General features: G+C 46.0%; 1 protein-coding gene across 1 annotated transcript in view; it reads left to right on the top strand.

Moving 5' to 3' along the window:
- Positions 1–7,147: 7,147 nt before the first annotated feature.
- The window catches only part of apmap (adipocyte plasma membrane associated protein), a 57,106-nt gene continuing 48,339 nt past the window's right edge, over positions 7,148–15,914 (top strand). The window contains exon 1 of the mRNA XM_068044519.1: positions 7,148–7,346. Coding sequence (XP_067900620.1) covers positions 7,237–7,346 — 110 coding nt within the window. The 5' untranslated portion in view covers positions 7,148–7,236. The remainder of the gene's footprint in view (positions 7,347–15,914) is intronic.

Genomic DNA, 15,914 nt, shown 5'->3' with positions numbered 1-15,914 from the left:
CCCACTTACAATACTGACAGAAAGGAGTAAAAACTACCACTATGTTGGCAGACAACCTAGTGTATCAAGGAGAGAAACATGAGTGTCAAGTCATGATAGCAAATGATCCCGAGGGACCATTTGTATCAAAACAAAAAGGAGGGGGTAGGAGTGGATTGGAGAAAGCAACGGGGCCCGAAAGCAAAGATGCAAAGGAAAAAGAAGAACCCCACTTAAAAATTCTTGTGGATGGTTCCTCATCAGTACAGGATGGCGAGAGGAAAACTGGGTGCCGGATATATATAGAAGACGAACACAGTCAGGAAAAATTTAGCGCAGCTTTAAAATTGCCTAAAACCATGAGCGCGCAGGCGGCAGAATTAGCAGCCGTCGCATATGTGGTTGGCCACCTGGAATACTTCCCGCCTGGATCAGTTATATATTCTGATAGCATGTCTGTCTGTAATAGCCTCACGGAACATTTGCCCTTATGGGAGGCGAGAGGTTTTGTCTCAGCGGATGGGAAGCCCCTTCCATCGGCCCCATTATTAAGATACATCTTTGAAGGAGCACAGGGGAAAGGATATGGGATCACGAAGGTAAAAGCTCATTCAAAACTTACTCCGGAAGGGAACAGGAAAGCGGATGAGCTAGCCAAACAATGTGCTGTTAGTGGGCAGGAATGGCAGCCACCGATTGAAGACATTGGGGAACAGAAAGGGAAACAGGTTAAGGAAATGGATTTAACAGAGGAGCAGAAGAAAGAGGGAGAATTGAAAAAACTGATAGAAGGAGTAGAGTCAGACACATACAAAGAGTACAAGGGGGTCTATATTCAGGACGGAGTGGTTTATGTGAAGGAAAATTCGTAGTACCAGAGGGGGGACGAAACTAAATAATCCACTGGTACCATGATTTATGGGGACATAAAGGGACAGAGAGTACCCTGGAAAGGATAAAGGAGGTGTGCTGGTGGCCTGGGATGAAAGGTGACGTGGAACACTACGTCAAGAATTGTTTGATCTGTGCACAACACAACCCCGATAGAAATGTCAAGAAAGGGGCCCTCCGACATACTAGACCAGTAGAAGGGCCTTGGACTAATTTACAGATAGACTATATAGGATCCCTACCCCCCCACTCCAGGAAGGTTTAAGTACATTCTAGTAATAGTAGATACGTTTACCAAATGGGTGGAAGCCTTCCCAACCAGAACAAATACAGCCAAAATCACCGCGAAAATTCTGTTAGAAAGGGTATTCACTCGGTGGGGTTTACCCCGAAGCATAGAATCAGATCAGGGAACACATTTTACAGCCCAAGTCATGCAAAATGTAATGACCCTCTTTGGGGTCAAACAGAAATTCCACATACCCTATAGACCACAGTCTAGCGGAATTGTGGAAAGGATGAATCAGACATTGAAAAACATGATAGCTAAAATGGTCCAGCAGCACAAGACGACCTGGCAGGTCGTTCTGCCCTTTGTGTTGATGGTAATCAGGAATACTGCAGCTTCATCAACAGGCTATACTCCCTATAAACTCATGACGGGAAGGGACATGAGAGGAATGGAGGGGATGGTAGGTTTGGACTTGTCTGAACCCGAGATGGACAGTATTATATCAGAAAAATGGGTGCAACAACTAGTAGAAGCAGTGAGAGAAGCAAATTACGTAGCAGCCCACCAACAAGGAAAGAAGAGACAGCAAAGCAAGGCTTATTTTGATGCGAAAGCCAGCCCGATAGAGTTGGACCCCAGACAAAGGGTAATGATCAGAATATATCAGCCCACCTCATTCTTGGGTCCAAAGTTCACCGGTCCCTATGAGATAGTAGATAAAGCTAGTCCATCTGTATACAAATTATTGACGGCACCAGATAAGTGTGGCTGGTATCACATTAATCAGTTAAAGTTAGTAGGAGAAAAACAAGATAATCACAGTTGGCATGTGATGCTTGATGCTACCGATGTTTCGGCCGAAGGTCAGGGAGATCAAGAGCAGGATCAACTGCAGATCCAAGCGGAAGTGTTTGAAAGACAACCTGATGTTGTACATCCACATACAGGGAGAAATCGAGGGAAAAAATGAAAGAAAAATAAAGAAAACAGGGGAAGTAAGTGGGCTAGAAGAAATGGACGGTTGGAATCAGAAACAAATTGGGAACAAGATATAGACAGTCTGGCTCAGTGTATGGAGAGACTGGACTTAAAATAGGATAAGAAAGAAACTGTAAATAAGAGCAGAAATTACACTTGTATATTACAGGACCAGCCCAAAATGAAGAGGGTGATACATTGCATTGCTATTGGATTGACCATATTTGGGACTATAGGTGAACCCGCATCGGAGCTGTCACGACGAATGAACGTGCCTGAAGTAGTGTCGACGCGGGAAGACTATCCCGTGGCCAGAAACAACTTTGCTCCGCAGATCAAGATAGTTCGAACCAACAAAGGAAAATGAGAAGATTAAATTTGTATTATGCGGGAGTGGATGGGTTGGCGTGCGCGGGAAAAACATTGGGTATACCGGAGGGAACAGAAGTTTGACCTTAACTAACAGAGTGTTAGCTACCTGTGACGAGGATAGAGGAAGATATTATGCTGGGGCAGTGTTTCATATTCCCTGACACGGAAGTAATTTGACCTACCCTTTAAAGAGAGTCCATAACGTGGGCAAGTACCAAGAGGGTATTTGGATATCTTTAAGTAACCCACCATCTCATGCTATTGTAATGGATGGTGTTGAGAAAGGGGTAGATTTGTCAAAATGTCATCAAGGGGGGAATCACTGGGCCTGTCCGGAAGAGATAACGAGACAGAAACTTACAAATTGCGGGCTCAGCACCTATGAAAATTGTTCATTGTCCATTCTGCCTGTTAATAACCAGACCTTTTTACAATATGCCCTTGTGGGGCAAACGTATTACATAGCCACGGCTGCAATGAACTACAACAAGGGATGGAAACAGTGCCCTCTGGAGGGACACAATGTAGCCATTCGCAATGTAACCTCGGACTTGGTTGTTGGTGGACAAGTCCTGCCTAAGCCAATAACGAGGATAGTGATAAAGGAGAAACTCACGATCCAACGTACTGATACAGATCAAGAAGTACAGGAATATATTGCCACCGAATTACCACCCATCCCACACCTAACAGCGGATTGGGCACAAATAGCAGAAGAGGCAAAAGAGATAATTCATCAATGGAATAAACACACTAAAACAATTAGAACTCATGCCGACAAGGCAAACGAACTGTTGTGTGACCCAGGGTTTTGGAGTAAGTTTTGGAATTGGGGATCTAATGTTCAAATACATCCATGGGTCAGAATTGTATCACATATTGCTGTCATAGTGATTCTATGTGCACTAATAATTGTTGTACTCAATGTATATCAGCTTAGAAGGTGGAAAAATGAAATTTTGCAAAGATTGGATGATGGGACTATAATGAAACAGAAGGAACAGTTATCAATATAAACAAAAACTGTAAAAAAAAAACTGTATATACTAAGTTTTATAGATGTATCTTTTTGTATGTAACGGTATAGCACACCCATTGGGGGACAATGACGTTCTCAGGAATGGTCCACAGAGAAGGGAAACTTGATGATCCTAAGATAGGTATCTTTGGATCAAGAGGGGGGAGATGTTGGCCAGGGGCTGCAAGAAGTACAGAGTCTGTTGGATTGCTTGTGAACTAAAGTAACCTGAGCTCAGACACTGGCCTGTGCTGGTAAAAACCAGTTTGAACTAATTAATTTATGTGACAGACAAAGGATAGATCACAGGAATAGAGCCTTATTTGGACACGGTGTGATACCGGGGTCTTTGGGCCTGGGCCAATAAGGAGAAGATACGAACGAGGTGAGCAGGCCTAAACCAACAGGAAAGAAACAGCACAGTTTGAAGAGATAAGAAAGAGAATAAGTATGGAGAATCTCAGGCACAGAACCAGCGAGAAACTCCGGAGACCAACCATTGCGGAAGTGGAAGAACCTGCGTGAGCAACGCGGCGACGATGTAAAAGAGAGAGAGAACGGAATGCCTGGCCAGCGTCAGCTCTCCCCTTTTTCGGGTATTATCCTTTGTTTTCTGTGACTAGGTCAGGGAAAGGTCAGAGGAACCTAGTGGGTGTGCTTATCGATTCTAGTTAGCTTTGTTATTAACTGTATAACCCAGTTTGAGTTGCATGCTTTTGTCTAACCAAGTGTATAAGCCTTATTCTTACATTGTACAACAATGTGAATAAAGTAAATTGATAGTTAAAGAAAGCACTGAGTTTCCTCCTCTTTGTACTAAGCCATTAACTGTAGCCGGTGGATTAGGTGGAGGGTGGCTCTCCTGTATCCCTGATATCCCGAACACCCAGCCTGAGCCTGAATTAAGAGGACTTAGTCCCACGTGATGGCCAGGATCAAGTGCGCGAAGGGAATAAAGGGGCCAAAGGGGAGTTGACTCCACGCCACGGTTTACAGGACACAGATTGAAAGTTTTGGGCAAAAGATGCAGAGAAATATGAGGAATCACTTTTTTACACAGTGTATGGTAACTACCTGGAACTCACTGCTCACAAGGGTGGTGGAAGTGAAGATGATCAATGACTTCAAGAGGAAGTTAATGGCTGAGAGAAATGGACTTGCAGGGCTACGGGGATCGATCCGGGAAGTGGGACTGACTGCATAGCTCCGTGGAGAGCTGGCATGGACCCGATGGGCCGAATGGCCCTCTTCTGTGCCGTAAACGACTCAATGACTCTATAAAATGACAGGTAAACTCCCCATCCAAAGGAAAGTAACAGGTAAACTTACCGGTAAACTCCCTAACAATAGAACAATAACAGGTAAACCCTCCATCAATAGGACAGTAACAAGTAAACTGACCAGTAAATTCCCATCAAAAGGACAGCAATAGGTAAACTGACAGATAAACTCCCATCAATAAACAGTAACAGGTAAACGAACTGGTAAACTCTCTATCAATAGAATAGTAACAGGTAAACTCTCCATCAATAGGACAGTAACAGGTAAAGTGACCAGTAAACTCCCCAACAATAGAACAGCAATAGGTAAACAGACTGCTAAACTCCCCATCAGTAGGACAGTAACAGGTAAACTGAGCGCTAAACTCCCCATCAGTAGGACAATAACAGGTAAACTGACAGGTAAACTCCCATCAATAGGATAGTAACAGGTAAACTCCCCATCAATAAATAGTAACAGGTAAACTGACCGCTAAACTCCCCATCAATAGGACAGTAACAGGTAAAGTGACCAGTAAACTCCCCATCAATAGAACAGCAATAGGTAAACAGACTGCTAAACTCCCCATCAGTAGGACAGTAACAGGTAAACTGACCGCTAAACTCCCCATCAGTAGGACAGTAACAGGTAAAGTGACCAGTAAACTCCCAATCAATAAACAGTAACTGGTAAACTGACCGGTCAATTCCCCATCAATAGAACATGAACAGGTAAACCCCCCCATCAGTAGGACAGTAACAGGTAAACTGACTGGTAAACTATCCTGAGGCACGGTGTGGCTTTTGAGCAGAGAGATCCACCATTGACATGCTGTTCTCCCTTCGCCAGCTACAGGAGAAATGCCGTGAACAACAGATGCCCCTCAACGTTGCTTTCATTGATCTCACCAAAGCCTTTGACCTAGTCAGCAGAAGTGGTCTCTTCAGACTACTAGAAAAGATTGGATGCCCACCAAAGCTACAAAGTATCATCACCTCATTCCATGACAATATGAAAGGCACAATTCAGCATAGCGGCGCCTCATCAGACCCCTTTCCTATCCTGAGTGGTGTGAAACAGGGCTGTGTTCTCGCACCTACACTGTTTGGGATCTTCTTCTCCCTGCTGCTCTCACATGCATTCAAGTCCTCAGAAGAAGGAATTTTCCTCCACAAAAGATCAGGTGGCAGGTTGTTCAACCTTGCCCGTCTAAAAGCCAAGACCAAAGAACGGAAAGTCCTCATCAGGGAACTCCTCTTTGCTGACAATGCTGCATTAACATCTCACACTGAAGAGTGTCTGCAGAGACTCATCGACAGGTTTGCGGCTGCCTGCAATGAATTTGGCCTAACCATCAGCCTCAAGAAAATGAACATCATGGGACTGGACGTCAGAAATGCCCCATCTATCAATATCGGCGACCACGCTCTAGAAGTGGTTCAAGAGTTCAGCTACCTAGGCTCAACTATCACCAGTAACCGGTCTCTCGATGCAGAATTAAATAAGCGCATGGGAAAGGCTTCCTCTGCTATGTCCAGACTGGCCAAGAGAGTGTGGGAAAATGGCACACTGACACAGAACACAAAAGTCCAAGTGTATCAAGCCTGTGTCCTCAGTACCTTGCTCTATGGCAGCGAGGCCTGGACAACGCATGTCAACCAAGAGTGATGTCTCAATTCATTCCATCTTCGCTGCCTCCGGAGAATCCTTGGCATCAGGTGGCAGGACCGTATCTCCAACGCAGAAGTCCTCGAGGCGGCCAACATCCCCAGCATATACACCCTACTGAGCCGCATGAGATGGCAGAATCCCCAAGGACACATTGTACAGCGAGCTCGTCACTGGTACCAGACTCACCGGCCGTCCATGGCTCCGCTTTAAAAGACGTCTGCAAACGCGACATGAAGTCCTGTGATATTGATCACAAGTCGTGGGAATCAGTTGCCAGCCATCGCCAGAGCTGGAGGGCAACCATAAAGGCGGGGCTAAAACGTGGCGAGTCGAAGAGCTTAGCAGTTGGCAGGAAAAAAGACAGAAGCGCAAGGAGAGAGCCAACTGTGTAACAGCCCCAACAACCAATTTTATCTGCAGCACCTGTGGGAGAGTCTGTCACTCTAGAATTGGCCTTTATAGCCACTCCAGGCGCTGCTCCACAAACCACTGACCACCTCCAGGTGCTTATCCATTGTCTCTCGAGACAAGGAGGCCAAAGAAAAAAAAACTACCCATCAATAAGACATTCACAAGTAAACTCCATCCATCTGAGTTGGAGAGTCATATATAAATAATATATAATAAAAACACGAAATGCTGGAACCACTCAGCAGGTCTGCCAGCATCTGTGGAAAGGGAAGCAGGGTTAACGTTTCGGGTCAGTGAGTCACCAGTGCTATGCGTGCGCGCGCTCCTGACGCGCATTCTCGGCGGCGCGTGAGGTTGGTATTAGTTTGGGCCGTTGGGCGCGCGGGGGTGGTGTCCTGTCTCGCGCATCAAGATCAGCCGGTGTATGCGCGCGGGGAGGACGATGAAGGAGGCGGAAGGGCTGCGGCATCGCCGCCTACAGCAGTCCCAGGTCATCTCGGAAGAGTCACGGGATGCCGAGACTAAGCATGTGAGGTAACGTTTGAGCAGGGCGTTGGTTTGAACGTGACGGCCCTGTAACCGAGCTCTGGTGGGGACCGTGTTACGGGCTCTTTAAGGTGTCCTTGTAGTCAGCTGCAATCCCAGCATCTCAGTGTACGGACATCGCTGTGTATTAGAGTCCTGGACGTACACTATTCGGGAGCAATGTTAATGCAATGATGGGGTGGATTGATAATTGGATGCGTAGAATGGTGCATACTGTTGGGGGGGGGGGGGGGAGCTGTTGATAGGCGGCATACAATAGTGCATACTATTGCGGGGGGTGGAGTTGTTAATAGGCAGCATGCAATGGTGCATACTATTGGGAGGCTTGTTAATAGGTGGCATCTTTCTTCTTTCTTTGGCCTCCTTGTCTCGAGAGACAATGGGTAAGCGCCTAGAGGTGGTCAGTGGTGTCAGTCGCTGTGAGGCAACTATGGAGTGACCTCTCCATGGCGCATGCCTGGGCGAATGTATGGAGGTTGAGAGTTGCCCAAGCGTCAAAACCCCCCTCTCGGCCTTTCTGGTGGGGTCCAAAGGAGTGCAGAGCACGACGTTTGGCACCGGTATGGCTGCAGGAACTGCCGGAAACATGCCAAAGGTGACACATGACCGCCTACGGGGTTCCACTCCGGATTTTCTGTTAGGGTTTACTCCCTTAGCCGTGGTCTCTCCCGAGACGCCCACAAGGCAGCTGTTCATTTGACAAATAAAACAAGTTAGGGTTATACCCTCATAACCAAAAAATACTTGCTGCAGTCAGGTGGGAGTTGAACAGTGCAAACCACCCTCACCAGGTGGCCGTAACCAATTGGGGGCTTGTCTGGGATCTGAACTGCCAGACAAACGGGAAATTTGGAAAACGGGAGGGAAAATTGACCTCTAAATTGTGGAAGGGTAAACAAACAGGTTTTCTTGTACTCTTCTGTTTTCCTCTACAGTGCTAGGAACAAAAGAAATGGCCACATTTAATGCTAAGGAGTTTGTGCAGCAGGGAGAGATATCCCATGATACAAACATACGAACACGAATTATGAGAAGTAGGCCATTCGACCCCTCTAGCCTGCTCCGCCTTTCAAGAAGATCATGGCTGATGTGTGTGTGTCTGGAATTCCACACTCCCATCTACCCACGATAACCTTTGATTCCCTTGCCTAACAAGAATCTATCTACCCCCACCTTAAAATTATTCAATGACCCTGCCTCCACCACCTTCTGAGGTAGAGTGCGCCAAAGTCGCACAACCCTCAGAGAAAAAATTTCTCCTCATCTCTGTCTTAAAAGGGCAATCCAAATTTTAAAATGGTGCCCCCTCGTTATGGACTCACCCACAAGAGGAAACATCCTTTCCACATCCACCTTGTCAAGACCATTCTTGATCTTATGTACTTCAATCAAGTCTCCACTCACTCTTCTAAACTCCAGTGAAAACAAGCCCAGTCTGTCCAACTTTTACTCAAAAGACAACCCGCTCATTCCAGGTATCAATCTAGTAAACCTCCTCTGAACCACCTCCAACGCATTCATATCCTTCCTTAAATAAGGTGACCAAAACTGCAGCAATGAATAAAGAAGGCTAATGGAATGCTATCCTTTATGATGAGAAGAATTGAAAAATAAAAGTAAGGATGTTATGCTTCAGTTATACAGGGCATTGGTGAACAACAGGTATACCGTTTTGGATACTGTTGGGGGAGACGACTTACCAGGGGTAGGCAATGGGATACAGGTCTCTGGCGCAGAGTCTGTCCCTGTTGCTCAGAAGGGAAGGGGTAAGAGGAGCAGAGCATTAGTCATTGGGGACTCCATAGTTAGGGGAACAGATAGGAGGTTTTGTGGGAACGAGAGAGACTCACGGTACAGTGGTGCATAGTGTTGGGATTGTTAATAGATGACATGCATTGGTGCTTAGGGTTGGGGGGATTGCGACTTGGCATGCAGTGGCGCATAGTGTTGGGGGGGGATTGTGACTTGGCGGCATACAATGGTGCATACTGTTGGGGCAAAATGTTAATAGGCAGCATACAATGGTGTATACTGTTGGGGTGTTAATAGGCAGTATGCAATTGTGCATGCTATTGGGAGTTAAAAGGCAGCATGCAGTGGCACATAGTGTTGGGCGGGATTGTGACTAGGCGGCATACAATGGTGAATACTGTTTTGGGGGGGCGGTGTTAAAAGGCTGCATGCAATGGTGCATACTGATGGGGGATTGTGACTAGGCATGCAGTGGTGCATAGTGTTGAGGGGGATTGTGACTAGGCATGCAGTGGTGCATAGTGTTGAGGGGGATTGTGACTAGGCAGTATGTGGTGGCTAATAGTGTTGGGGTGATGTGACTAATGGTATGCAGTGGTGCATAGTGTTGGGGGGATTGTTAATAGGTGACATGCAGTGGCGTATAGTGTTGGGGGGTGAGTGGTGGATTGTGAATAAATTGCATGCAGTGGTGCAAAGTGTTGGGGTGGATTGTGAATAGGTTGCATGCAGTGGTGCATACTGTTGGGGTGGATGTAGTTGTTACTTGGTCCCAGTCAGTGATGCATGTTGGGTGGCGTATGATAATATGGTTCATGCTCTTGGGGGATTTGTTATTGGGTTGTATGCAATGGTGAATTAATATCCTTCTTTCCAAGCAAGAATGACATGTAATATCTTGTCCGATGTAGAAATTGCATGCACTCTACAGATGTTCTCCTAAAATGGGACCTAATTTCTATAATATAAACAGGAAATGCTGGAAATACTCAGCAGATCAGGCAGTATCCGTGGAGAGAGAAACAGTCTTCGCAGTCCGACATACTAAGGATCAGCAAATCCTTTTATGCTGGGCTGTATGACGCGAAGCCCACAGACAGCAGAGCCTCCCAGTCCTTCCTGTCATCTATCACAGAGGTCTTAGATGACAGCAGGAGGGAGAGACTGGACAAGCCGCTAATTCTGGACGAGCTGACAAAGGCCGTCGAGTCTTTCGAGACGAGTAAAACTCCCGGGAGCGACGGCTTACCGGTCGAGTTGTACTCGGCCCTGTGGGACTGGGTCGGCCCGGACCTGCTGGAAGTATACGAGAGTATGCTCCTGGCCGGCAGCATGTCAGAATCCATGAGAAAAGGCATCATCACCCTCATTTACAAGCAGAAGGGGGAGAGGGCAGAAAAGAGGGCAGAAATCAGAAATTGGCGGCCCATCTCACTGCTTAATGTTGATTACAAGATTCTGTCCAAAGTCATAGCCAGTCGAGTCAAGTCTGCTCTGGAGTTGGTGATTCACCCCGATCAGACCTGTACTGTACCCGGCAGGAAGATCTCTGATAGTCTCGCGCTACTCAGGGATACGATCGCCTACGTACGGGACAGGAGGGTGGACACCTGCCTCATCAGCCTGGACCAGGAGAAGGCTTTTGACAGGATATCGCACACCTACATGATGGACGTGCTTTCCAAAATGGGGTTTGGGGAGGGAATCTGCAATTGGATCCAACTGCTCTACACAAACATCAGTAGCGCAGTCTCAATCAACGGGTGGGAATCTGAAAGTTTCCCGATCAAATCTGGAGTCAGACAGGGCTGCCCTCTGTCCCCGGTCTTGTTTGTTTGCTGTATTGAACCCTTTGCTGAGTCTATTAGGAAGGATGCGAGCATAAGAGGGGTGACAATCCCAGGCAGCGGAGGCACTCAGGTCAAAACCTCCCTGTACATGGATGACGTCGCCGTTTTCTGCTCGGATCCGCTGTCCGTGCGCAGACTGATGAGCATCTGCGACCAGTTCGAACTGGCCTCGGGAGCCAAAGTTAACCACGGCAAGAGCGAGGCCATGTTCTTTGGCAACTGGGCTGACCGATCCTTTGTCCCCTTCACCGTCAGGTCAGACTACCTGAAGGTGCTGGGGATATGGTTCGGAAGGGCCGGGGCGTGCACCAAAACATGGGAGGAGCGAGTAGCCAAGGTACGACAAAAGTTGGGCATGTGGGGGCAGCGATCTCTCTCCATTGTGGGTAAGAACCTGGTCATCAGGTGCGAGGCGCTCACGTTGTTGCTCTACGTGGCGCAGGTCTGGCCCATACCCCACTCCTGCGCCGTGGCGGTCACCCGAGCCATTTTCCGCTTCATCTGGGGATGTAAAATGGACCGGGTCCGGAGGGACACGATGTTCAAATCTCTGGACAAGGGCGGGAAAAATGTACCCAACGTGGCCCTCATCCTGATGACCACCTTCGTGTGCGGCTGCATCAAGCTGTGTGTAGATCCCCAATACGCAAACTCCAAGTGTCACTACGTGCTGAGGTTCTATCTGTCCCCGGTGTTGCGAAGGATGGGCCTGGTCACATTGCCGTGGAACGCTCCGTGCAGTTGGGCGGTGCCGTACCACCTATCCTTCGTGGAGCAGTTTCTGCGGGAAAACACCTTTGACCACCGGTCCATCAGGCAGTGGTCTGCACGGAATGTCCTCAAGGCCCTACGTGAAAAGGAAACGGTGGATCCTGTCGGATGGTTCCCCGAGCAGACCGTCAAAGTCATTTGGCGGAATGCCTCATCACCAGAACTTTCAAACAAGCACCAAGACGTAGCTTGGCTGGTGGTGAGAAGGGCCCTCCCCGTCAGATCCTTCATGCACACCCGAAGTCTCGCCCCCTCCGCACAGTGCCCCCGCGTTGGCTGTGGTGGGGAAGAGACGGTCGCCCACCTCCTCCTGGAATGTGCCTTTGCAAAGCAGGTGTGGAAAGAGATGCAGTGGTTTTTGTCAAGGTTCATCCCAAGCAGCTCTGTAACACAGGAGTCTGTGCTCTACGGGCTGTTCCCAGGGACGCACACCGAGACAAACATCAACTGCTGCTGGAGGACTATCAATTCGGTGAAAGATGCCCTTTGGTCTGCCCGAAACTTGCTGGTCTTCCAGCGCAAAGAGTTGTCCACCACCGAATGTTGCAGACTGGCACATTCCAAGGTCCAGGACTACGTGTTGAGGGACGCACTAAAGCTTGGGGCAGCCGCAGCAAAGGCTCAATGGGGAAAGACCACATTGTAAGGTTCCCCCACCAAGCTGGACTGAGGGGCTGGATCCATGGGAAACCCCTCGAACTGTATCGTTAATATTCTCAATTGCTGTAAATGTAAAACTGTAATTGACATGACAATTGTGAAAAGGAAGGGTTGGGAAGGAACTCATGACAGTATTGAAGGAAACTGATCTCCCTTGCAATGTTTGTATTTTTTGGTGCTGTTTGGAAACTGTCTGGCAATGTAATTTTTACAGATGTTTATGAATAAAGTATATTTTGGAAATAAAAAAAAAAGTGGAGAGAGAAACAGTTAATGTTTCAGATCTGAGACCCCAAAAAGTTAGGTGTGACAGGTTTTAAGCAGTATAGGGCAAGCAAAAGAGGAAAGAACAAAAGGGAAGGTCTGTGATCGAGTGGAAAGTAGGAGCGATTAAATGACAAAAAGGGATGATGGTGCATGGCAAAACAGATTAGTAATAGGACAGGTAAAGAAACAAAAGATGGATCTAGAAGAGTTTTTAATTGCAACAGCAACATCATTACGAGCACATGCTGTCTGGAAAAAAGGGAGCAGCTATTCTGATCTGAAATTGTTGAACTGAGTGTTGAGTCCGGAAGGCTATGAAGTGCTCATTTGAAAGATGTTCTCCAAGCTTCCGTTGAACTTCATTGGAACAGTGTTGGAATCCGAGGAAAGAGAATGAGACGGAGAATTAAAATTATAGGTGACCAGAAGCTCGGGGACACGTTTGTGAACTGAATGAAAGTGTTCAGTGAAGCAGTCACCCAATTTGCATTTGGTCTCCCCAGTGTAGAGACCACATCACAAGCACTGAATACAGTATACTAAATTGAATGAAGTACAAGTAAATTACTATTGCACCTGGAAGGAGTGTTTGGGGTCCTGGAATGTTGGAAAGGAGGAGGTGAAAGGGCAGGTTGGAATGCTAAATGGCATATTCTGTTGAGTGTGTGTGTGTATATAAATAACACATTTCTACATACATATATACATATACAGATCTTCAGTTTGCTATTTATTGTGCAAAGCGTAACAAATGAAATGTTTGTAACTGTGTTTAGTTCAAAACAACATAAGAAATAGGAGCAGGAGTAGGCTTAGGGCCCTTTGAACTTGATCCGCCATTAGTAAGATCATTATTAATCTTCTACCTGAACTCTACCCTTGCACTATCCCTTTATTCCTTGATTTTGTTAGTATGCAAAAACCTATTGATCTCTGTCTGGAGTATATTCGACTGAGCAACATCAGTTCTCTGTGGTAGCGAATTCTCTCAGATTCACAAAGCTTTGACTGAAGAAATTTCTCATTCCTAAATATTGTCCTCCTTATTCTGAGACTGTGCCCCCTAGTTCTAGACTGACCAACCAGGGGAAGCATCCTCTCAGCAGCCCCAGGACATGGCTTCAAGTGTTCCTCAGGACAGTCCTAAGGCTCTACCATCTTCAGCTGCTTATTACTGACTTCCCCTCCATCATAACATCAGAAGTGGGGATGTTTGCTGATGATTTCAGTGTTCAATACCATTTGTGACTCATCATACTGAAGTAGTCCATGCCTGCATGCAGCAACACCTGGTCAACATTCAGGCTTGGGCTTATAAGTGGCAAGTAACATTCGCACCACACAAGTGCCAGGCAATGACCATCTCCAACAAGAGAGTGTCTAACCACCTCCCCTTGACATTCAACGGCATTACCATTTCCGAATCCTGCATCATCACATTCTGGGGGTCACCATTGACCAGAAACTCCACTAGTTACAGCCTGCCAATCTGAAGATGACCGATTTATTTCTGCTCTCTTTTCTGTTTTTTAACCAAACTTCAATCCATGCTAATTTGTTACCCCTAAATCCATGATCCCTAATTTTGTCTCATCTCCTTGTGTGGCACCTTATCAAATACTTTTTGAAAATCCAAATACATCACATTCACAGGTTCCCCCGTATCTGCCCTGCTAGTTACAGCCTCAAAAACTCTTAACAGGTTTGTCGAACACCATTTCCCTTTCATAAATCTGTGTTGACTCTGTTTAATCATATGATTCTCTAAGTGCTGTTACCACATCCCTAATAATATATTCTAGCATTTTCCCCATTAGTGATGTCAGGCTTACTGGTCTATAGTTCCCTGTTTTCTCTCTTCCTCCTTTCTTGAATAGTGGGGTCGCATTTGCAACTTCCCAATCCATGGGAACTGTTCTGGAAACTAGGGAATTCTGGAAGATCAAAAACAATGCATTCACTATCTCTGTAGCTATCTTTTAAAACCCTAGGATTCAAGGATTAATGTCAGCTTTGGCTCAGTTGGTAGCACAAATTCCTCTGAGTCACGAAGTTTTGGGTTCAAGTCCCACTCTAGGGCTTGAGCACAAAAATTAAGGCTGACACTCCAGTCCAGTACTGAGGTGCCTTCTTTTGGATAAGACCTTAAACCGAGGCCTCATCATCTTGCTTGGGTGAATGTTAAAGATCTCATGTCACTATTTTGAAGAAGAGCAGGGGCGTTTCCCTGGTATCCTGGCCAATATTTATACCTCAATCAACATCACAAAAAACAAATTATCTGGTCATTACATTGCTGTTTGTGGGAGTTTACTGTACACCTACTGACTGCTGTGCTTCCTGCATTACAACAGTGACTACACTTCAAAAAGTACTATTTTATTGGCTGTAAAGTGCTTTGAGACGTCCAGTGGTCGCGAAAAGCACTACATAAATGCAAGTATTTTTCTCTCAGGTTGTCAGATCCAGGGGATTTGTCACCAATCAGTCCCATTAAATTTCTCCAGTGCTATTTCTTTACTAATAACAATATCCTAAATTCCTCATTTTCACGAGACCCTTGGTTCGCCACTATTTCCGGAATGTCTTTTGTGTCTTCGACAGTGAAGCTAGATGCAAGGTATTCATTTAATGTTTCTGCTGTTTCCTTAACCTCGATTATAATTTCTCCTGTCTCCGCCTCTAAGGGACTCATGTTTACTTTTGCTAATCTCTTCCTTTTTATATACCTATAGAAGCTTTTACAGTCTTTTTTATTTCTCTCGCTAATTTCATCTCATATTCTCTTTCTCCTTTATCAATTTCTTGGTCATCCTTTGCTGAATTCTACGATCATCCCAATCCTCAAATTCACTATCCTTTTTGGCAAAGCCATAAGCCTCTTCCTTTAACACATCTGGAGCTTCTGTAATTAGTCACAGCAGGACCAGGGGGTTTTTATTCTTTAAAGAAATATATATAACTAGCTTTTTATTTCCAGATTTTTAAATCCAATTCCAAGTTCATTACTAGTCCTGTAACAAACCACTGTGCTGTCTTACTTTGATACACAAGTACGTTTTAAGTTAAAGGAAATTGATATAGTGACATTGACTATGTGGATTTAAAATGGAAATTTCTGGAAGTGGAATTCCCTGTTTATAAAAAAAGTAAGATTTGAATTTAAATAACACCTTTCATGACCAGAGGATGTCCCAAAGCAATTTACAGCCCATAAAGCACTTTTGAAGTGTAGTCACTGTTGGAATGTAGGAAA

This window comes from Heterodontus francisci, chromosome 13 (genome assembly GCF_036365525.1).
Source record: "Heterodontus francisci isolate sHetFra1 chromosome 13, sHetFra1.hap1, whole genome shotgun sequence".
Lineage (NCBI taxonomy): Eukaryota > Metazoa > Chordata > Chondrichthyes > Heterodontiformes > Heterodontidae > Heterodontus > Heterodontus francisci.
Note: the sequence above shows the minus strand (reverse complement) of the source record. Positions and strands in the feature narration are given on the sequence as shown.